Source organism: Equus quagga, chromosome 1 (assembly GCF_021613505.1).
Source record: "Equus quagga isolate Etosha38 chromosome 1, UCLA_HA_Equagga_1.0, whole genome shotgun sequence".
NCBI lineage: Eukaryota > Metazoa > Chordata > Mammalia > Perissodactyla > Equidae > Equus > Equus quagga.
Genome location: NC_060267.1, coordinates 37,231,091 through 37,256,270, shown reverse-complemented (window position 1 = coordinate 37,256,270; position 25,180 = coordinate 37,231,091). Strand labels below are relative to the sequence as shown.

The window sequence follows — 25,180 nt, the reverse complement described above, 5'->3', positions numbered from 1 at the left end:
TTGGATTTGCAGAGTAGTTAGTATGGAGGATAGACTCAAACATGAGACCCAGGTGTCCAGCTCAAGTGACTGAGTAGGTCATGGTATCATTACCTGTGACAGGGAATAGAGAAAAGAAGCAGATGGGGAGGGAGGGAGTTTAATTTTGAACATGTGACCAAGGAGGAACCTGTGGGACAGTGAAGACACTACCCAGTGGGAGACGGGACTGGGTCTGTTTTTACTCACCACTATTTCCCCAGGAACTAGCATAGTCCCTTGCACACAGGAGTAGTCACTCAATAAATATTTGGAGAATGAATGAGTGAACATGTATTTTATGTAAAATCATTAAAACTTTAAGAAAGCATTATTTTTGCTGGCAGCAAGGCATATTCATCCAGGTGACAAGTCCAACAAACGTGAAAGGGTATTTCTGATGCATCAAAGCCTTATTTAAAAAAAAATTTTTTTTGAGGACGTCTGGCCCTGAGCTAACATCTTCTGCCAATCCTCCTTTTTTTGCTGAGGAAGACTGGCCATGAGCTAGCATCCATGCCCATCTTCCTCTACTTTATATGTGGGATGCCTGCCACAGCATGGCTTGACAAGCGGTGCATAGGTCTACACCTGGGATCCGAACTGGCGAACCCTGGGCTGCCAAAGTGGAATGTGCGCACTTAACCACTGTGCCACCGGGCCGGCCTCTATTTTAAATTAATTTTGATGCTGATTTTATTTTGTATATTCTCGATTTGAACTAAACTTGATGGATGATATAGAAGCACTATATTTTTTCTTGCGTCCATAAATATCACTGGCCTTTAAGTGTGAGGAAGTCCTCCAACAATCCCCATCTCAGGCATCTGGAATCACCTGCAAACTAGTTACTTCTGTTCTTAATGACCTTGTGTGTTACAGTCAGTCTATGTCGGACCACAACAAGAAAAAACACTTAGGAAGTTTGTATAGTACGGTTCCAGAAAGCACAATACTTGTGAACATGGTATGATCTGAATAATATATTAGACCCAAAATGTATACAAAATCAGAGTAGACTGAACCCTAGGAAGAGAAAAATTTAAGCAAAATAATCAGATTATGTATATTTTATAAGGCACTGTTAACCAGTGCTTTATTAGTAGCAGACCACCTCGGGTAAAGAGATTATTGAATGAATTTAATTTGCAATTGCCTTTTTCTCTTTTTTTCTCAGCAAAGAGTTAAAACTCTGAGTCTGGGTAGATAAGTAAAACAAAATTAAGAAAAATCCCATTATAATAGTCTTCAGAGTATAAAACATTGGTTATCCTCAAAAAGCACTTCTGTCTCCATTACAGTCAGCAGGCCTTGACCCTCGCCCCATCTAGCCTAAACTGCACCACCACACTTATCCTCACCAATATATCAGCACCTTTCTGACAGGCTGCTAATATATTGTCTTAATAAACAATTTGCCCAGATTCTCTCCTTCACTTAGCTTCTGCTCCCTCCGTACTGTCAGCCACCACAGAGCTAGACATAGGAGAGGGAAGGCATCTAATGTTTTTGTCTAAAAAATTATGCTGTATCAGGCCTAATTCTAAGCCTCTATATACAACCTGAACCCACATCTGGGGCCACTGCAGATTCAGCCTGAGCCCTGGGGACTGTGGGTTAATGTGGCTTTGGGGTAATGATTTGGGGAGTGGTCACCCAAAGCTGTGGGAATCACCGTTAGGTTATATTGCGTTCTTATGACCCTAGCTTTGAGGTAACTTGGTTTCTGTCTTATTTTCAAAACATAGCCCCAGGCTGCCCTTCCAGATTCCTGGTGCTCAGCTCATACCCAGTTCCAGAACTTCAGTCTTCAGTCTTACTCTCAAAAACAGTCCCTAATTTTGACCCTAATGCTGGGGACCACCACCTTGTCTCCTTGAGTCCCTGCCTTGATAAAATGATCAGTACCCAAGCCTCTAGAAGGGCGAGACCTGCCTTCTTCTGGCCAGTACCTCCCTGGAGGCTGCCAGTTGCCAAAACCACTGGCCCAGTGTCTGGGAACTTCAAGTCAATTGCTACTGAATCTGGATCTCTGGGTAGAGCTCCACCCTCCTACATTCCTCACATCTGAGTTCTGCACACTATTGGTACATCATGTTACCTTCTGGTTACTGCCAACAGGTACCTCTGGTGAGAATCTAAATATCACATTCTGGCTACTGGCTGGACTTTCTTTTAGCCTCCACAGCTAAGTTCACTCTCCTGTCCCATCTCCAGCCACCTCCTTCCCCATCCTGTTAGGCAAGTCTAGCCAGAAGTTCTGACCCTATAGATAACAGGCTATGACTAGTTGGGGCATGAAGGATGACAAGAAAATTGTGCTATTTCCCATGTGATCTAAAGATTACAGGTCAATTAGCAGAAAGAGAGTGAACTGATTTGAACAGATACAAACACTAAGAAAAGTTCTATGTACTTATTTGTATCTTTTTACTCCAAATTAATTAATTATGACCAAATTAATTAAGGCAGAGAAAATTCAGTGTTGATATAATGTCTCTCTACAAGTCCATCGAATGTTATCTTTATGCATTTAAGAGATCTCTAGGAAAGAAGTACAAATGAGCATATCAATAGCAGAAATGAAACAGAGGCCCCTGGTATACCTATAAATACTCAAAACTGAATCAAAATAGGATGGAAATTCCTTTCTACACCTGGACCTTGGCCAGGAAGAAGGACCAAGATGAAAAAAAACCAATTAAAGAAAAAAAAAGATATATCAGCTTTTTCTGCAGGAGAACACTCTGTCATGTTACCAAACCTAAGAAGAAAATGTTACATGGAACCTTAACATCTCCTGAAAAAACTGACCACATCAGACCTACTGGATGAGATTTGACTCGGTGGAAATTGGTGTCATGCATCCTTTTCAACTGTTCCCAAGAAGCTGCAAGTCTGACTCATAATCAGTCTTTGTACTAAATTCTACACGCTGTCAAATGTTTTAGAGAGGTCTACATCACAGCCCGATAGAACATTCCTTACATTTAATTTTCATTTTGCTCTCCACCATGAACAAAATGTGAATTTTCACTAGAGAGAGGTTTTAATTTGCAATTATTTCTAAGTTTGAAAGACAAGCCGTCTTAGTTTACCTTCAGCTACTCTATGGAGGAAGTCCATTGCACTCTCTCACTTCTAATTATTTCTTTCCTTTCCTACGAAGATAACAGATACTTGGAAGTCCTGTGATGATCCACTCTCCTCATCTTCTCAGTTACAGAGCAATTTGAGGAATAGTGGATGTGAATCCATCATTCAGATACACAATCTTAATTCCCTAGAAATTAATTTATCTCACATTGCACTTTCAGTTCATCATAATTATTATCCAATTACAAGGATACAAATGTACAATTGGCAGAGTCTGCAGCATTCTCCATTACTGCTTTATATTTCCCTAAATCCCAGACTCAACAGATTTATCTCTTCCTACCACTCATTGGCTTGCAAAATTGATTTGACCCCTTTTCTGGTGGTTTTTTTTTTCCCAAAAGAAAAATCCAGAACCTGGATTTCTCTATTACAGATGTGATATTGTGATTTAGAAGAAATACATATATTTGGTCATTCAGTTGACCAAAATATATTTTTCATATAGATTTGGTCTTAATCCACAGTTCTTGGCTCACAGTTCCCCAAATCTTTGGATTTCCTGAGCGATAAGAGCAATGGGAGCATCTTTTGTCATAATATTTGGTCTCTTGACCTAATGAAGGTGACTTCTGGAAAGCATGTAAGGATGGGGCTGGTTGCCAGGGGAACTCACCGTGAATAGAGGGTTGGAACTTTGGGGAAGCGTGAGGGGCTAGAGGTCGAATCAAACATCAGTGGCCAATGAGTTAATCAATCATACCTATATAATGAAGCCTCCATAAAAACCCAAAAAGGACGGGGTTCAGAGAGTTTCCAGGTTGGGGAATCAGAATGCTTCCACAGGCCACCGTGTGAGGCCCTAAATTCCTCAAGAACAGAAGTACATTTGTTTGGAACCTCACCCTATGCATCTCCTCACCTGGCTGTTGATTGGTATCCTTTAACATCCTTTGTAATAAATCGGTAATCTACCTTGGCTTGAGATTGGCATCTAAAGTGGAGGGCGGTCTTGTGGGACTGAGCCCTTTACTATGGAATCTGACATTATCTCTGGATAGAGAGTGTCAGAATTGAGTTGAATTGTAAGACACGCAGCTGGTGTCCAAAAATTGCTTGGTGGCGTGAGGAAGCTTACACACACACACACACACACACACACACACACACACTGGAATTGGGTCCAGGAATCCATTTAACAGAAATCAAAATAATGTAACTGATCTTATTTCTCCTTTCAATGCAGGCTACTAGGGAGCTCAAAGTCGAAGAGAAACTACAATACTGAACAGGAAACCAGCTTCAAAGAGAAACCATAGTATTGTAGAGGATCCTACAGCCTCTGTATCTACACTTCTCAAATGGCTGTAAAAGAAATTTCTCCACTCCTTCTAAGAGTATTCATATAAGGGAAGGGAGAAACCTTAAAATGGTTTCCAGGTGACTAAGTAATAAAAATGAACAACTAATCCACTAGAACTCACGTCTTTTTAAGCAAACAAGTAAACAAAAAAACCAACAAGATAATAAACAATAAAACTTTTGAAATCAGATAGGCCAGGTTTCACATCCCAGCCCTTCCACTCACCAGCTCTGGAACCTTAAACAAATTATTTACCCTTCTCAGTCTCAGTTTCATCCATGAAATGAAGGCAGTAATAACAACCACACAGAGTTGCTGTAAGGATAGAGTAAGACGACCTGTGGGGAAACTGAGGCAGGTAGTACCGGTCAGCACATATAGTGCATTTGCCTAGAGCTGACATACTGGAATTCCCAGCCTCTCTTGCAGCTAGACATGCCCATGGAATTCAGTCCTGACCACTGACACATCAGCAGGAGTCTGTCCATATTAACTCTTCTGTTTCCTGCTTCTTCCTACTGGGATTCTGGATCAAAACTGGAAGCTTCCTTGCCCATCAGCTAAAGCTGTTCAAACAGGAAGACAGGAGCCCAGGAGCTTGATGGTACCGTGTAGCCATCATCCAGCCCTGAACAACTCACCTCCTAATTCCTTATTGTTTGAGACAAACAAGCATTTATTTGGTTAAGCTCCTGTGTCAGGTTTCTGTATAAAGCAGGCAAATGAAGCCAGACAACATGACGCTAACACAGGCCTGGCAAAGATCTATGTCCACCAAACATTAGTCCCCTTAGTTTCCTTCCAGTCAAAAAGGTACGTGTATGGGAAAATGATTACAATAATACCCGTAAGTTAGAAAAAGAAGCTACAAATGCTTGTAGCTACCAAAAATAAAAAATAAATTAAAAAAATAGCTACCAAATGCTAGAGATTATATGGTACGATGCAAATTTCATTAGGAGAAACAAAAGTTGCTGTGAGACTCAGGGATATCCAAGCACATTACTGTGAAGAAAAAAAAATGAGTATTTTTATTTTAACAAAGCCATTTTGACAAAACTACTTCAAAATATCCTCCTGGATTTCCCATGGGCCCAGGGCACCGTGGCTCCAGGCTGAGTGGAACACATCAGGGAGCTTATAGTAATCAGGGGAGCTGAAAATGAGTATCTGTCTGGGGTTCATTAATAATGTTTTGTGGTTCTTTATATATGGCCTTGGGTGGATATTCTGAGGTAAAATGACTCATCTTGTTTGCGACTGATGTCACATTACTATTCACACAATGTAAGAGAATGGTGAGCTGACCATGTTTTTATTACACCAAAAGGAAATATTTTTCAGATTATATCAGCACAGTTGTGGTTTCTAACATTCCTGCTACTCCCCTGCTCCAAGGAAATTTATGCTTTCTCTGAGCACAACTATGTTTTAGGCCAAAATAGTATTTACTGGGTAATATCTACAAATGTGGGGCCATGCGGGCTTAAAAGGGATGGTCCTGGGGCCGGCCCGGTGGAGCAGCGGTTAAGTTCGCACGTTCCGCTTCTCGGCGGCCCGGGGTTCGGTGGTTCGGATCCCGGGTGCGGACATGGCACCGCTTGGCACGCCACGCTGTAGCAGGCGTCCCACATACAAAGTAGAGGAAGATGGGCACGGATGTTAGCTCAGGGCCAGGCTTCCTCAGCAAAAAGAGGAGGACTGGCAGTAGTTAGCTGAGGGCTAATCTTCCTCAAAAAAAACCAAACAAACAAACAAAAAAAACAAAAAAACAAACAAAACAAAACAACAAAAAAAGGGATGGTCCTTGGCAAAGCAACAAGGTGTTGATCCCAACCGAGGAGATGGAGGTGTTCTCAAAGTGGGAAGGAATACTTACCCTCACACTGTCCCCTCCAAACACACGCACCTGTGCATGCATACACACACACACACACACGCACACACACAGACACACTGCATACTCTAGAAAACCTATGTGAGGGTTAAAATTTGGCCCTTCATGCCTAATAATATTCAACAACTATTTCAGCAAAATATCTTTATAGAGCCATTTGGAAACAGCTGCATCAAAATGACCTGCTTGGTCCCTAGTTGAAGCAAGGGCACCACAATGGTGCAGCACAGGTGGGACATAGACAGGGAGCCCTCGGCAACATGAACAGCCGGAAATGAACATCTATATAGAGTGGGAAGCACTGCCCCAGGCACAAAAATGAAAAACTGTTCTTGTTCCTCAAAAGCTCACAAGACGGCATTGAGATCAGCAGACAAAAACTTTTAGAAAACTGTAATACGTAGATATGTACAGTCATTCGTCGCTTCATAACAATGGGGATACATTCTGAGAAATGCGTTGCTAGGTGATTTCAACACTGTGCAAACATCATAGAGTGTACTTACAAAAACTCAGATGGCAGAGCCTACTACACACCTAGGCTATATGGTACTGACATTACGGGTCCACCATCATAAATGTGGTCCATTGTTGACTGAAACATCATGCAGCACATGACTATAGTTAAGTAGATAACTGTATATGAGGCAGAATTGAACAAATTTGATAATGAAGCTATGGGAAGTCATGGAAGGTCCAAATAAGAAGTGACTGTAATTAAGGAGACTCAATGTGGCATCTCAAAGTACACAGATCTCAACAGGACTCTCCTGGACCCTCCAGCCCCGATTCAGGACCTGCTAACTTTCCACGACACACAGAGAATCTTATCCTGCACCTTGACAACAACAGCAAAAAAAAAAAAAAAAAAAAAAAAAACAGTGGATAAAACTCGGCAAAGGAATAATAACAATAATAACGATGGCTATTCTATATTGAGCATTTAGGGGAAAAGTTTAATATGTAATTAAAATAAACATTAAATATATCATTAAAACTGTGATATAAAATTATACATCTGAGTTAGAGAATGGGTGATTTGGCATTATTTTGCTGAAACTCAGGCAAAGGAGGAATGCTTTGCTCAGCTGACAACACTGAGCCTAGCCCACCCACCTGCATTTCTGCCTAATCAGCACACACAACTTTCTTCCCACAGGGAACATGAACGAAGCATATCAATTGACCAGCAACTTGGCTTCCTGATAGCAAACTAGAAATATTCCACTAAGAAATAAGAACGCTGTCAGGGATGGGGATATACACCGTCCTTTTGGTTGATGCAAACCGATTTTTCAGGATTTCTATAAATTCATTCATTCTTTAAGACTCTCAGCAGAAATATACACATGTAACTTTTTTGAAAAAATGTACTTGACTTGGTTCAGCCCTTTGTAATGACTATGTACACACACAATGATGTAATGACTTCTGCTTCCTAAGAAAAAAGCATTTTTCCTTTATTATTCAGGGCCAGTTCCTCGGTCTCACACCTGGCACAAAGAGGCACAGAATTCATGTGCACACATTTTAAAAAGGAAATGTTTCCTGCTGTCCTACTGTTGCAACTGACAGATAAGATGGGAGGCTGGTTTGTATTTCTTTAATCAGCTCTTTTCTTCAAATCTATCTTCCAGCATAAAGTTAGAAGTCAGTTAGTACGACTGAAAGCTCTCATCTATAGAAAGCCTATTTTGGATTTCTTTTCAAATTTTTTCTGTTTGATGAGCTGTTAAATGAATTTGCTTCCTTATATCTTCTTCGTTTCATAGCGAGTTGATATCAGTTTTTGTACAAAGAGGAGACTGCGGATTGGCTTACTCAACCTCTACTCCAACCTTTTTCTAGCTTCCTGCTGAAGCTTGATCGTTTTAAAAACTGCCTCTCTTGGATCTCTTTGCAACTCGAGTTCCAGATGTAAATTAATCTTACCCATTAGAAGCACTTGAGAGAGGCTTGGAAGCAGGAGGCGAGTTGGAACCCATCTTCCTGGCCGTGTTTCTGTTGGAGGCAGTTGTGGCCATGCTAATGGCAATGGCAGCTGGGGCTCTCTAATCCCTAAACCACAGTTATGGCAGGAGGTTCTTGAACTAAGTAATTCCAGAAGCCACCTCCTGACTCCCACTTCTCTACTCTTCTAATGATTTTGTGAAGTGTTTGATTCCTGATATGAACTTTCTTTCTGCTAAAAATACCTAGGAAGATTTCTGTTCCTTGCCTTAAATGCTGACTAATGGAATTATACTCTTCATTCCTCGGTCTGAAGATGCAAGATATGAACCAGGACAACGTTCACATGAAACATTTACATAATGCTTTGTAGTTTACAAAGTGCGTGGACATGCAGTATATAAATTGATCCTGACCACACCTCTGAGGTGGTAGGACAGGTACTGCTCTCTCCCTTGTACAGATAAGAAAGTTGAGTCTCAGAAGAGTTAGGTGACTTAGCGAGGCATTTAGCTAATAAGAGATGGAGATGAAATTCAATCCCACATTTTATGACTCAGTCATTTCCTTTGACATTAGGAAGCCTCCCAGGGACAAATGAAGAAGAGAAAGGACATGGATGCTGGCAATGAATTAAACCTTCTATTTTCTATTTTAAAACACAAACTTAAAAACCTTATCATTAAACTCCAAAACCATTAAACTGGACTAAAATACCTAAGGATGAACTAGCAAATATGGGCTCTTTCATGGAGAGTGTGACTTTGGATCTGGTAGGGCCGATGCCTCAACTTTATAGGATCCCTCATTTGAAGACTCTTTGCTACTAATACCGATACTTGAAAGCTTCAGTCCTGTTTTCCAACTCTGTCTATAAACTCTCTCTCTGCACAACCATCTGGCCAAACCAAGAGTGGCTTGAAGACTTGGGGAAGCCATGATTCATTTCTCAATTTCTGCCTAACGGCAATTTCATCTAAGATCCACTCCCCTCTCCAACTAGGGCTCCACACAAATAAAGATTCCCTTTTGCCCCCACTTGCTGCATAGCTATATTTTAGTAAAACATTTGATTTCTATGCTCAGGAAACCACGAAGGAAAAGATTAAGTAAGCAAAGCTTGATTCAGACCACTTCAAAGGTGGCCAAATTCTTTCTCTCCATATCCACCCACTCCCCCACTTCATAGCGGTAGTCTAACCACAGGGTTAAGATTCAAGAGCTCTAAGAAGCAAACTTCTGACCATATGGTCGCCACTCCCGGAGAGCAACATCAGGCCTAAGAAAACATTCCAGTTTTGCAAATCTTCAAGATCATTCCACAGCCAACCTCAAAACACTAGAATTCCACAACTCCCTGACCTTGCTTTCTTCTCTGCTTGCCTCCTTTAGTCTCAGACATAGGACTCAAATCAGAAGGGCTAGGAAAATTGTTACTCTGTAATGTCCTACTTCTGCCCTTCCATCAAAATGTGATGGATTTCTTCACAAAAAATGACAGCTATAAAGAAAAACATTTATAGTTAAGAAGAGAAGAAAGAAGATGAAAAGAGGTAGATCTGATGAGTTAGGCCAACTTAATTATCACCTTCCTATGATATTAAGACATAGGAGAAACTATATTGAAAGGCAACAAACTCTATACTAACCTGGGGGAAGAGAGAATAAGTTGAATTGTCAATGGTGAATGAGTATAAAAACTCCCCATCATACCACATGCTCTTCCCCATGGGGGAATTCATTTTAGTCATAGCAAAGAGATGGGCGGGGTCACAGCAGTCCTCCATCTGTTTCCTAGGAGAGAAAATAGAGAGAGAAAAGAACAGCAGGTTAAGTGAGCAGCAGTCTCATTCACTTGTCATTCCCACAGAGATGTGCAGCCTTACCTCAGTGCCAGCTCACAAAAGCATCTGTGTCTCCACGGTGATTAGACTACTATTAATTCACTCTTCCAGCCATCAGCATGCATGACTGGAATATTTCATAATAAAAAAAAGTTTAAGAAAATACATCAGTTCTCAGATGCAACTGACATATGTCCAAAGGCAAAAACAATCATTATAATTGCAGATGGATTGATAGATTTCAACACCCAGGTCCAGAAAAGACTTGGATGGCTAACTTGGGAGACTCTTGAGCTGCTCAGCTGCAGCAGAAAGGCATCTTTATGGTGATTTCACAATCAGCTGGGGACGTCCAGTGACGGGGGACTTGACATGAGCTGTATGGAGCAGGGAGTGCACAGAGTGGCCCCAAAGAGGGTGCACTGCTCCAAACTGGGGACGAGATTAAAGAACAATCCCTGGAAACTCTTAAACAGAAACAGAATGAGAGAAGTGATGTGATTTCAGACACTGGTGAAGCAACCTGCCATCTAACTGGTCAATCCCGTGGGCCTTCTCGGTTCTCATTTTGTCTGACCTCTGAGTAGTATTTGACACAGTTGAACACTGTGACCTTTGTGAAAGTCTCCTCACTCCCTTAGTGTCTGAAACACCAGGGTCTCCTGGGTCACCTCACCCTTCTGGGCTGGCTCACAGGCTGCTCCTCTGCTTGCCCCTCAAATGGAAGCCCTGTTACATTTCTACGGGCCAGTTTTTATATTCTTCTCTAATTAAAAACCTGTCAGAAACCAAGCATTTACTCACTGAACTTTCAGAAGTAAAAGATCTTATTCTTCAGTCCCACCTCTAGAAAGACCAACAAAACTGTTGATGTAAACCACTTCTGAATAGTGCCTCCACACAGACCTGCTTGCTCAGACATCTTAGCCATCCACAGTACAGAGGCTTAGAGCTGAAAGGGGCCAGTAATGTGGAGGATGTGGGTTCAAATCCAGGCTTTGCCACTTACTAACTCCATAACTGGGGAATGTTCCTGGGCTTCAGAACTGGCCTCAGAGACTGTCAAAGTGAGAACTCACTGAGAACGTACAAGTGGAGCACCTGGGAAAAGTTCAATACGTGTCATTGTCATCACACAGCCCCAGGCTCACTGTAGAGATGAATAACCCAGTCAGTGTCTGGGACGGGCCTCCTCAGCCTGAGGCCATGGCGCTCTTCCCACCCTACGGTGCTTTCCCTGGTGCTCTTTGGTTGGCATCCCCTTCACAAAGGTTTCAGTACAAAGGACAGGGAAGAGGGGCTCGGGCAGCAAGCCTTCATCTTATCACAGTTGCCAGAATTTGCGTCACTTCTTGCACCCACATCATCCTTCCATTTCTCACCAGCTGTGCCTCTTTTCAGTCTTCCTCCATCTTCATTAACTCTTAGCAGCGAACAGAGGTAAAGAAGTTTTATAGTGAACTGCCTACACTTTGTCAAAAGAGCATCCCAGGCACTTTATATAGTCATCATAAAACAGAACTGGACATGGCTTAAGACTATCTTTAAAAATGAGGAGAATTATCACAGGCATGACTCTAAACTTTGGGGGGTGAATAAACTAAACTTTTGAGCCCTACGACATGGCTGGTGACATCTTACCACTTGTAGCCCTTCCAGTAACTCTAAGAGATAATTAAGGGAATTATTATTACTATGACTCCCAGTTCACATCTGAGGAAGTGGGATTAGAGCCATTACAGGACTTGCTCAGGTCACAGGAGTCTGAGTCTGGGCTTTTTCTTCTCTGCATGCTGCCTGCCCAGAACCATTTCACTTCACCTTAACTTTCTCTTTCCTGAAGGAACGCTTTGTAAACACCAGCCAAGCACCTGCAATGTACCAAGTGCTTTCACAGATATTTTTCCACCTAATTCTCACAGGGAGTGACCTTGGAGCTAGAAAGCTTTAAGATTCTTTTTTCGGTAACTTATCTTGGGTCACATAACTAGTGAAGTGGTGGGACGTGGCTTTGCTCCCAGGCCTTTTATCTCCTGTCTGGTACTTACTTCCAACCGGATCATTTCACTCACCTCCAAATCAAGCTAAACTTGCCATTCAGTACAAAATGCTACTGGAAATTCAGGAGAAAAATCTGTTACAGCCACATAATAACACCTCATTTTGTCTAGTACCTGGCAGCTTACATAACATGTTAACATCAGTTTCCTCTTCTCATCCTCAAAAAAACTAAGAAGAATATAGAGCTGATTATATTATCCTAAACTTACAGACAATGAAGCGCTCAGGCCAAGAGCAAGTTCATTAGGTTAAAAAATGTTTGCTTAATTATTGATAAGACGTGTGTTAGATGGACTCAAATTCACATCTCTTCCTACAGCATTCCCCTGTTCAGGGCAATCATACCTTTAATGGGAAAACCAAATACTTAACAAAAAATGGAAACTGTCACATGGATACAAATATTTTTAAAAATACAAGAGTTATGGCGAATTCATGATCACCATATCGCCATTTGCAATATGGGAGTGGTTTTCCTATCTTAAACTTTCCAACTTTTTCCTCCATCCAGAATGCCTCCCCATCTTCCTTCTGCCACGCCCATCTCTGGAGGGTGGTCTAAAAGGACCACAACATGAAAGTGTGCACATTCCCTGTGCTGAGTGGGACCCCGCACTAGCTCACCAGCTATGCTGGCTAGAGCAGCAGCACCAAAAGGAGTTGATGGAATAGTAGTCAGAGCAGTCTAGAAGTAGTCATCATGATTTTGACTGAGTTCTTACCTAACACTGTGCTGGGTTCCTGAGATATAAAATTAAACAAGAAACCAGACCTATCTTCAGAGAATACGCTCAAGAATGGGGCAACCAACAAGCAAGTCACCACTTATGTGTGCAGCAGGATGTGACCAGCACCATGACAGATGTGCACAGATGCCTGCGGTTGCTCAGAAAGAGGAGGGCATGAAGTCACACTCAGGCTTCCAGGAAGGATTTCCTGCTCTGAGATGTGCAGCCTGGGAGGAACTGGCAGGAAGAAGGAGGAGGTAAGTCACTTCAGGCAGGCAAGCTGCTGGAGAGGCATGAGACAAGAGGCACTCCATCAGAGTACTCAACACAAATATTAAGTCTGTGATCTCTAAGAAATTGTTGAGTTGAATAATGCATTTCACCTCCATCCAACCTGCAGGTGATGCTAAAAAGAAAATATATACCAGCTTTTAGAACTTATAGCAAATTTGGTTCCCATACCCTTTCTCATGCTTTGCACTGATGCTATTATCTGCTTCTCTTTGTGGCAGACAATAAAATCACAGGGTCAAAAAAGCAAAAGTAACTCCATTTTTATGTTTAAGTTTAAATTTGAAGATTATTAAGTTTCAGTTGAGTGTGAGTTGAGAATTGGAGTAAAAGTTTAAATGCATTTTATTATTCACATTCAAGCTTCAGCAGAGAGCTCCTATCAAATGATGCTATCATTGCATCACGAAGGTAAAAACTGAGGAAGCCTGGAAGCCACTTGCTAAAAACTCACTCAGGTTCTTGTCCCCTCCTAATGAAAGCCGTGTATACCAACTAAGTCAAGAAGACCACATTTGTTTATTGTGTCTATGGACCAAGAAGACTGAGGTTCTGGGGAAACTAAACAGGCGAAGAAAGGTGAAGACTCAACCCCTCAGTTAATAACGCCCAGTGTCAGAATGAACCTTGCTGAGACTCTCTCGGATGCCATGTTCAACGCTTTGGTCACCAGACATGAAGAAGGTTGGGAGGCTGCCACTCCAATCACTGACGCTATTGTGCCCCTTCCGAGGAATGAATGAATTTGAAAAAGGAGGGGTGAAAGAGAGCTCTAGTTTGGTCTCAGTATTTGGCCAAAATTTGCTGTTACACTTCAGCTTTAGACTCAGCTAATGGAAGGCTGAAGAGTTAAGTTGCCAGACATCCAATTCAATGCCATTTCTGGCATCCCTGAATGTTTATGTGACAAATGCTTGTGTGACCAGGCACGTCACTATCATATCTAAAGAGATACGGTATCAATGTGAGCAACACAAACAGAGCATCATTAGAGTTTATTGTTTATAACTGAATATGCAATTTGAAATTCTGATAAGCAATTTAGAAGCAAATGGAGTGAAAATCTCTTTATGTGCTTTATAGGTTGAAATTCCATCAGTCAGATGAAGCATAAATGTATCTTTAATATTACAAGAGGAAAATGCTGCCATAATAAATTTCTTGTGAAAGTTATTAAATTTTATGTACAAAAATTATGAAGAATTATTGACCACATAGGAGAATATATCATCAGTTAAAGGAAATTTTAAGAGAGAGTGTGTTTGGAAGGTAACTTTAGGAAAGATACAACATCATTTTTCTGCCAACAAACATTTATAAAGTTTTAAATAATAATATAAGACAGAACAACAGAGTTGAGATTACATGGTAACTCAAATATTTGTAAATTATTTGATGTACTAGCATACAAAGTATTGAACAAAATAATCTTTTTATTTGAGGTACTAGCATTCAAAGTATTGAACAAGATAAACTTTAAGAACTATATTTAATTTTTAGTTATTTAATTCCATTCAGACAATGAGTTGTTCAGGAGGAAAACAAGTCCTAGTCAAGAACTCTTCATATCTTGTTATGAGGAATTAATAGTTAAATGCCAAATTTGGCCCTAAAAATTCTATGAGAAAGAAAAACTCTAAAAACAGCATCATGAGAAATCCTCATGTCCCAGTCATAACAGAGAATTCCTCATTCTTATCCCTCTTGCCTGCTTTATGCTTCTCTACAGCACCTAACACTACTTATATGCTATAAGCTTAATTTACAGTTTTGTTTATTGTCTGCCTCCCCGAGTCCCAGAATATAAACTCCATGAAGGGAAAGATTTTTGTCTTCTGTTCAGTGCTGCATGCCCCTCTCCTGAAATACAGTGAGCAGGTGCTTAAGAAATGTTGACTCAATGAATAACGAGGAAGAAAAGAAGTAATGTTAGAGAAACAAGAGAATCTCAGGGCACATTTCATTCTCACTCATCAAAATTCAAACTGAAGAAGTCAGTTCCTTATAGTTTTATTCTATGGAGACCAAAAAACAAAAGCTTGTCAAGATAACTGCTATAGACAGGTAAACATTTTCAGTAGCAGCAGATCCAGGATTTTTGAGATTTTCTGAGGGTGAATCCCAAGTTGCTGATATTGTGCACTAAACATTAATCTGATGAAAGCAAGCACCCGTTTAAGACTGCAGACCTGTGGCACAGGGACAGTCCACGGGCTGATGGGGCTGCTAAATCCTGTTTCCTTCACCACAGCATCTAACTTTTAAAATCTGACTTTAAAAATGTTTGATTAGGTTTCAGCTTTAATCTTGTCTCCAAAAAGTTCTTTCTATTCTAGCGATATCTGCCTTCAGTCAATTATTGATTTTAACATTTGGTTTTTAGCCAAAATGTGCACCTAATGCATTTCCTCCAGAAGCTAAATCAATAGTCCTATTGTAAACCGTCCTGTGTTGAGCTCCTAAAATTCCTTTTAGACCATTATACGTTAACTGCTTGGGTTAATGTCACAGAGCCTCAGATGCATTGCTGAAAATGCGCCCATGTTCCACATCAGAGGCTAGTTTTGAAATTGAGGTAACATATACAAAGCCCTTAGAATGTTACACGGTTTCAATAAGGTTTCGATCCTATGTTATAACTGCATTCCAGATATAATTATTAATAGTTACCCACCCTTCCATTTCCAAAAACGTCCCTATTTGTATGATAAATTATATGTTCACTCTATTGTAGAAACTAAACAGTTGGCAGCCAATAAAAGAGGGCTTTTCTCTTTTTTTCACTGAAGTACAATTGACATACAATATCATATTACTTTCAGGGATTCAATATTTTTATACATTATGAAATGATCACGACAATATGTTTAGTAACTATCTGTCACCATATAAAGTTATTACAATATTATTGACCATATTCCCTATGCTGTATATTACATTCCCATGACTTGTTTATGACTGAAATTTTCTACCTCTTAATCCCCTTCACGTATTTTACCCATCTCCCATCTCCCTCCCCTCTGGCAACTGCCAGTTTGTTCCCTGTATCTGAGTCTGTTTTTGTTTTGTTTTGTTTGTTCATTTGTTTTGTTTTTCAGATTCCATATATAAGTGAAATCATATGGTATTTGTCTTTCTCTGTCTGACTTATTTCGTTTACCATAATATCCTCTAGGTCCAGCCATGCTGTCACAAACGGCAAGATTTCATTCTTTTTTATGGCTAATATTCCACTGTATAGACATATATATATATACCCCACATCTTGTTTATCCGTTCACCTATGGATGGACATTTAGGTTGCTTCCATATCGTGGATATTGTAAATAATGCAGCAACAGAAAAAGAAGGCTCTTCTTTAAGTGAAGAATCTGGTGGCCTAGTGTGAAATCACAGAAGTTTCTTATTCTAAATAACTTAAATGGTAGATTTCACAGAGATTACGGAAGGAAGGGTTTGGGCCATCATAAAGTTATTTTTCCTCCTGACTTGAAAGGAATATTTATCTTAAATAATCAGTTTTGAAGCAAGTTTAAAATTCAGGAGTCACTGTTGACTGAGGGCCCAGGATCTAGAACAAGAATTTGCAGAAGTTGCTCTGAAGTGAAGGAGAAGCAGGGAGTGGGAGCAAGTGATGGCAGCCCCATCTCTGGGGCAAAGGCGATACTTTCTGTCCACAGTATAGTCCCCTACCATGGCTTACATCATTGACCTAAGAGATTCAATAAACACACTCGATATAGGGTAAAGGTGTATTCATTGTATTTTTCTGCAAAATTCTCTTGAACGGAGTGGAGAAGAAATGCTTTCATTAGATTATTGCATAAAATAATGTTTTCTACAAATACAATAAAAAGTCTTTTCAAAGATTACTCTTCTGGATAATTTGCCAGGATTACAAAATAGAGAAAAACAGCTCTTAAGACAGCAAGTAATCTTTTATTTGGCAGCATTTTACTCTTCACATTTGAAATGACTGCATAATAAAGGAGAAGGGTTCCAAAGAAACACAGATTAGTGCCATGTGTAGTTGTATTTCTCTAAAACAGGCAGAGCAGAGTTAAAGGAGGAACTTTTGGAACAGAACTATTTCAAGGATGATCCAATTTTCCCTAATACATATTTGTTTTGTAATGTACTTAAAAGTACACATGATTATTTGAATTAAAGAACATAAATTTTTCCATGAAAGATTTCAATGAATGCTTATCTTCAGTCTTCCTACTTATGCTTACTTGTCTACATAACTAGAAAGACTCTAATATTGTCCTCTGAGAAACACCTGTTTGCTGTTTTAGCATCTGGAAGTGACTCGGCTCCTTTGGACAGCACTCATTTGGTTCACTCAACAAATATTTATTGTACTTTCTACATGCCCAGTGCTGTTCTAGGCACTAGGGGACAGTGTGTGTGTGTGTGTAGGGGGCAGGAATACCTTACCCTCTTGAATGTGAATGGAGAAGCCAGACAAACAAGATAAATAAAGTATGTGGGGAAGGGTAGGAGTTGCAATTTCTAACAGGGAGCTAAGTAAGTCCTCAATGGAAGTGACATTTGAGTAAAGACCAGAAAGAGATGATGAAGTGAGCCATGTGGCTATCTGGGAGAAGAGCATTCAGGCAGAGCAAACAGCAAGTGCAAAGGCGTTAAGGCAGGAGCATATCTGGTATGTTCAAAGAACATGGAGGAAACCTGAAGCTGAAGTAAAGAGAGGATGAGGCAGGCATGTCATGGGAAGAGGATCATGTAGGGCTGTGTCTGGAGAAAGGAGGAGAATTTGCCCTCACCACCAGCCTTCTTGTGGCATCATCCACCAACCCTCAAGAACAAATCCAACTCTAAAATCATCCAAAGACATTTGGATTTTACTGAAGTTGTGTTGGAGGGGGTGGGCTCACCACAGTGCAGGAACTTCACAGTCTCCCAGTGATTACCTGTCTCTCTCTTACACATAGTTCCACCATTTCCTCTAGCCACCCCCCAATCCCACATTCTCTCCATCACATCTCTCTTATCCGGAGCAATTTCATTCCATTAGGCTCTCCAATTTTGAGCCCTCATCCCCCATAATCATTTATGAGCATATGTAGGTATGAGAAAACTCATTAAACAAACTCTTTTTGGACTTTTTTCCTCTTTTGGAGAAGGGAAGGATTTGAAAGACAAAGAAAATTTTCCTGTTATATGTTTAATCTTTATGAATAAAATAACTTCTCTGTTGGTCTATTTGCAGGATCACGACAAAACAGATGCTCCAATTACAAATTACACTGATTTACAGTTCAGCTGTTTCTCCAATGTACAGGTTTACACAGCAGGGTGGGGTGCAGCAGGAATTTCTTTGCGTAATCACGGTCAATGGTGCTCCTGAATAGCACTAAGGGGCCAGACATTACATATGAAATATAAAAACTCTATTCAGAAACATCTTTTCTTTTCTCATTCTAATGACAACTAGATCTGAGATTATTTCTGTGAAAGATGAGCAGAAGTTAGTGGAAGGCGAAGCAAATGGAAAGGAGGAGACGAAAGTGATAGAAACTACATTATGGGTTTTCCAAATTATACAAATTTTCCTAAACTAGGGAACTGAACTAACAAACATTAAGATGACCAGGGGAGTGATAAATTCTAGAAGGTGACGTCCAGGAGTCAAGCTCCTTGGATTCACCTCAACTCTACTGCCTACCAGATGCAGGCCCAGAGCATTTGGCCTGAAATCATAATTGTCTCTTTCATGATTTATGACATATACTCTTGGTATTTCTGTAACTAACTGTTCCAGTATTTGAACAGATTCAAAATTATTTTCTGGGAAAAACTGGCTTTGTGCTACGACCCATTTCCACAGGATGGAATTCGGTGTAACAACACACACCAGGGAGTCTCAATTCTCTTAACAGAATGTCACCCGCTTGTCTAAAACATATGTCTCTCTCTTGACTCAGCACAGAATACTAGCATTTAAAGTTGTCAACAACCTTTAATTGACTGTCATCTAGTTCTCACTGAACGTGTGGTTAAAGGAACGGGTACTTGGGAGAGACAAAGAAAGGTGTTCGCTGATTTTCTCCTAAGAGCTAGATTCTTTATTATGTTCTTTCTCTGTAGCAAGTCAAATCACGAGCAAGTCAGCTATTTGCATTACATAAAGTAGTTTTAAACATCTACCCTATAAACTTTTATAGATGTGCACAGAGCTATTCTCCCGGTCAAATATGTCAACTCAGCTTACCACCAACATATTGTGAAAACACTCAGGTAGGCATTTTCATCTCATCCATCCATCATCCTTCGCCTTGTTGCTATGTTCACTACCTTTGCACTTAGTTGTGAATTGTTTTATGAATATCATTGACCCTATCATAATAGAAAAGTGCAGAGATATTGAGAGAGTTGACAGCAATAGTTAGGAAAAGTGTAGGCTTGGAAATGGAAACAAAAGTAGAGATGATTTTTAAAAATTGAAAGCATTGAGAAAATAAAGGATATTACAAGTGTAGATGGAATGAGTCATTTGACAAAGAGTGAATAAAGAAACAACAACTGGCAAAAGAGAAGGAAAATGATAGATGAAATGGAAAATTTTTTAGTTGGTCAATAAAGGATAAGCAGAGGCTGAAACCTAGAGACTAGACAAACCGACTATGATGTATTCAGTGCTTGGAGATGAACAAAACTGTACACAACTGGGAGAAGGACAAAAATGTTTGAGGTTTTTGCAAAAGGAAAAAGCATAGATGTCAAATGTCATTAACCCAATGATAATTCAGGATAACGGTAGGGCATCATGAAAAAACTTAAAGAAGATTGTGCCGGTACTCCTGATGAAAATGTGTAGGAAGCCATGGATGCTTCCCTATGTCCAAGGCCACTCTGAATCTGCCAATCAGAGGGGACAGGGGCACGTGTTTATGGAGTACCTGCTAAGGAATTCCTCACAACATCTGAGGAGATCATCAAGGAATGTGCTCAGTTGCCTCAAAATCCATCGATGCAGACAAAACCTAACCATTTGGAGAAAATGTACCTAATTGGCTATAAAACAAAAAGCGGAAGAATATGCTTTCAAAGGACAGACTTACCCTCTATTTGGTGGAAATATACAGGGAAATGCAAAGTTAAAAATTCCCTGATCATTTTGCACTTAAAAACAAGTTTTGGAATGGTAACCTACGTAAAAGTTGAAAAGTCTCTGAATTAACTAACCATCCTGTAGAAATGCCTTCACCAATTTACGCTACAAAGTTTTGCTTTTATTGAGGATCAGTATAAGAAACAGCTACATCAAGAATAGCAGTCAGGGGCCAGCCCGGTGGTGCAGTGGTTAAGTTCGCACACTCTACTTTGGCGGCCCGGGGTTCGCCAGTTCAGATCCCGGGTGCAGACCTACCCGCTGCTCATCAAGCCACACTGTGGCAGGCGTCCCACATATAAAGTAGAGGAAGATGGACATGGACGTTAGCTCAGGGCCAGTCTTCCTCAGCAAAAAAAGAGGAAGATTGGTAGCAGATGTCAGCTCAGGGCTAATCTTCCTCAAAAAAGAAAAAAATAGCATTCAATAACAAGTGTTGGAGAGAATGTAGAGAAAAGAGAACTCTCATATACCAACGGTGGGAATGTAAACTGGCCCCTATGGAAAACAATACAGCAATTCCTCAAAAAATTGAGAATAGAACTACCATACGATCCAGCTATTCCACTTTGGGGTATTTTTCCAAAGAACACAAAAACACGAATGAACAAAGATATAGGCACCTCTATGTTCACTGCAGCATTATTCACAATAGCCAAGACTTGGAAACAATCTAAGTGTCCATCAAGGGATGAATATATAAAGATGTGGTATATATACACAACAGAATACTACTCAGCTATACAAAAAGATGAAATCTCACCAGTTGCAACAACATGGGTGGACCTTGAGGGTATTATGCTAAGTGGAATAAGTCAGATGGAAAAAGTCAAATACAATACGATTTCACTCATAAGTAGAAGATAAAAACAACAAGCACATAGATAACAGAGATTAGGGTGGTGGTTACCAGAGGGCAAGGGAGGAGGGATGAGGGAGAAATGGGTGATAGGGCACATGTGTTCAGTGATGGATAGTAATTAGTCTTCAGGTGGTGAACATGATGCAGTCCACACAGAAACTGAAACACGATGTACATCTGAAATTTATATAATATTATAAACCAATGTTGTCTCAATAAAAAAAAGACCAAAAAAGAATAGTATTCAATTTTCTATCAGATTGAAGCTACAGATAATGTCTATTATGTATCCATGGTCTTGTTTATCTATACAATAACTTCTTCCTCGAATTTAGTGTCAGGAAAATTTTTTCTAATTACATAAAAATGTATGCTTCCACTTATCAAACAATGAGAATTATTTTGATCCCATTAAGTAGTCCTTTGGTTTGAGTCATCAGGAAGTTCAGAAGTAAATACAGTACAGTTATAAGACTATCTCAGCCTCAATTCCCCACACTGCTATCCCTCTCTTCTTTACTAATGGTTGCCCTTAAAATGTGTGTACTGTATTTTTAAATTTTCAAAATTTATAATTCTAAAATGTTAATTTTAGAAATTTTCAAAAATACAAACTAGAAAAATAAGCAAAAATAAATACCACAGATAATCCCTCCACACAGAGAGAACCACTATTAACAGATTGTTTCGTGTGCCTTTTTCCTATGCATTAATTCAATTATTCCCTTAGTCAGTAAATATTCAACAAATATTTTCTGAGTACCTAGTATGTGTCAGATACAATTCTAAAAACCAAAGATACAGGAGTAAACAAAATGGGCTTAGTTCTTGTCTTCTTAAAATGGCAATTTAGTCTGTTTACAATTTACTGATGCTGCAAAAAACTCTGTGATAAATATTCTCATGCTTAGATTTGTGAACACATCCATGATTGTTTTCCTGGAAGACATTTTTTAGAAGTATTTGCTGAATTAGAGGGTATATATCAGTGGCGCTCCTCTTGCTTCAAACAAAATGTTACACCATCTTTGATTTATTTTTATTTTTAGGAAAGCAAAATATGTACGGAGTTTAAACTACTATAAGGCAACAAAAACAAGAGTTCCCTTTCATATTTCCCACCCCCATACCCTCAGACCAAAAAGGCAATAGTTTTCATATTTCTGGTTATCATCCAAATAGTGCTATTTTTATTTTCCAAATTTTTGTACTATCTATTGACTTACTACTAGGTAAGATGAAGATATCCCTTTCTAATCTTACCCCCACAGACATGCACGTACTTTTCTTTACCCCATATTCCCTACAGAATCACATTGAAATTTTTAGTTAAAGAAGTACTATTGTAGTATTATGAGTCTCTAAGTATGATTTAATAGCTGAGTCCTGCAGTGTATTCTCACTGCATTTCCTTTTCTTGCAGGCTTTTTAAAATTTGCTCTTCCTGGAGTTAGTTATTGCCTAACTTTTTTCATTTGGTTCATTTATCATGTACCTTTCACTAATTCCCCTTCTAATTCTTCAAAGAACTGTAAAATTTTCTCAATGTGGTCAAACACATCAAAAAATCAATCAGATGAGGATTGGCAGCAGTTAGCTCAGGGTTGATCTTCCTCAAAAAGAAAAACAAAAAATCAATCAGTTCAATTTGTTTCTTGGAAACATGTCTTCTGGATCCTTGCAGCCTCCTGCTCTAATCCTGGCTGCTTTCTCTCTAACCACAAAAACACCAGTCATCTTGGGAACTGCCTTCACCTCATTTCTGTATTGTATTACCCAATTTCTTTTATGCAATTTTCTCTTGCTTGGTACATCCTCATTTTGGTGTAGCATATGTCCTATTTCCTTCTCGAGACAGGGTGCAAGGAAAGTACATTTTTTGAGCCTTTGAATGTTGAAAACATTTCTTATTTTGGCCAGGTACAAAATTGTAATTTAGAAATAATTTTCCTCAGATTTTGAAGGCATTATCCATTGTTTTCTAGTTTCCAGTGTTTCTGTTGAGAAATCTGGCACAATTCTTATATCTAATCATTTGATTGTAATCATTTTTCATCTTTGAAGATTTTTAAGATCTTAAATTAGGGATTTTAAAATCTCACAGTGATATGCCTTGGATGCATCTTTTTGTATTCAGTGTGCTGGACACTTTGTGGTCCCTTCCAACCAGGAAACAGGCCTTCAGTTCTAGAAAGAGCCTTCTATTATTTCTTTAATAACATCTATCCTCCCTTTCTTTTATATTTCTCTTTCTGGAATTCCTATTATCCAAACTTCTCACCTTTTTTCCATTTTTCTTTTCTACTCTTCGGGGAGTGATTTCCTAGATATTATTTTACAAATCCATCTTTTGATCATTTAATTTCCACTATCATATTTTTAACATCAAAAAGTTCTTTCTTATCTCCAAAAAGTTTTATTTTCATAACTTCCTAACCTTTGTGAATGCAATATATTTTCTTGGTGAGAATCATAACTGTATCATTTGTTATATATTCTTTTGCTTCTTGCATTGTCTTGTTTTGCGTGTGTGTTTTTTATTGGTTTGTTTTGGTCTCTGTCTTTCACATTAGAGGCTATCTAGAAATGTTTACAGATCCGTACCTGTCTGATTACTTTTAAGAATGAGGTGCTAAACAGCTGCATGCAAGCTCTTTATGCTTGGGTCTGATCACCAGCTGCTGGGTCTCATCAGAGGGTGATCCATCAGGGACCAGGCATTTCACAAGAGGATCCCCAAATGTCAGTACTCATAGCCTCTTCTCTTTGCACTAGTCAGTTTCCCCAGAGAGGAACCTTCCAATTTCTTGATAAGGTACAAGCCTAGTTGATAAAATTCTGGGAGCTAAGTGAAAAGGGGTGGCTGAGATCTCACTCTTCTGAACACAACCTTTCTCTTAATTCCTCTGTTTTCAGCTGACGTTCCAAGTCCCGAGTCTCTGTTTCATCTACAGTCTTCTGACAGGTGGGCAAGGGCAACTCCTTGGGTCTGTGGCTAAGGGGAGATCTGGAGCATTTCCAGCCAATCCTCCTGTTTTTCGTGTCATCAGCACTCACCTCTAACTGCTGAGACTTTCAGGAATTCTGCAACATGACCTGGCTTCCTTCTTGCTGGCTTCCCCTGCTGCAAGCGCTGAAGGGTTAGATTTCTGACTCTCCTAGTCAAATAACACTGGGCCATCTGCTTTTCATCTCCTAAAATTTGGTTGACGTCTTTTGTCTGCTATTGTCTCCTCTTCCATTCTCTTCATTCTTACAAGTTTATTCCTATTTATATTCCTCTTTTATAAATTTTATTACTCTTTCAAGAGGGGTCAGAAAATCAAGTGGTATTGTCCTTTTCAAGTTTAACTTCTTTGTCTGTGATTTTTAATAATGTTTTCTGATTTTAAAATGTGTGTATAACACTGAAAGGCAACCAAGAAATATTTTGATGGTGGCTGCTTTTCAAAAATGGAAACAGGGTGTTAGGGTATGTAGGGACTTTCAGTTTTCATCTTAAATGTTTCTATATCTTTTTAGTGCTGTGAATTCATATTACTTTATCATTTTAAATCGAATTAATTTTTAAGATCTGTTAAAAATTAAAAGTAACAGATGCTTGTTATAGAAAATCTGGAAAATAGAAAAAAGGATAAAGAAGAAATTACAAGTTGAAAAACAATACAACCACACAAAAAAAATACTGTTAACATTTTTTTCTCCCTGTGATCTTGATGTTATACTCACAGGCTTTCTCCAAAATTGATTTAAATTTACCAATCAATTATTCCTGCTCTCTGCCATCTGCAAAGTCTCTTTCTTAACTAAATGCTCACTTCTGCCCATAAAAATATTTATATTTGTCCTAAGCTAACGAAAAATCCCCTCAAACAGGCCACCTCTTAAAGATAGGCTAAAATCTCTCTGCGGATTTTTACAAAACAAACTTCTCA

At 39.4% G+C, this 25,180-nt stretch overlaps 1 protein-coding gene across 1 annotated transcript in view; it reads right to left on the bottom strand.

Moving 5' to 3' along the window:
- ST8SIA1 (ST8 alpha-N-acetyl-neuraminide alpha-2,8-sialyltransferase 1) overlaps nt 1-25,180 on the bottom strand; it is a 151,676-nt gene that overhangs the window by 84,825 nt on the left and 41,671 nt on the right. Inside the window, exon 2 of the mRNA XM_046678519.1 lies at nt 9,974-10,118. Within this exon, the coding sequence (XP_046534475.1) occupies nt 9,974-10,118 (145 nt within the window). The remainder of the gene's footprint in view (nt 1-9,973; nt 10,119-25,180) is intronic.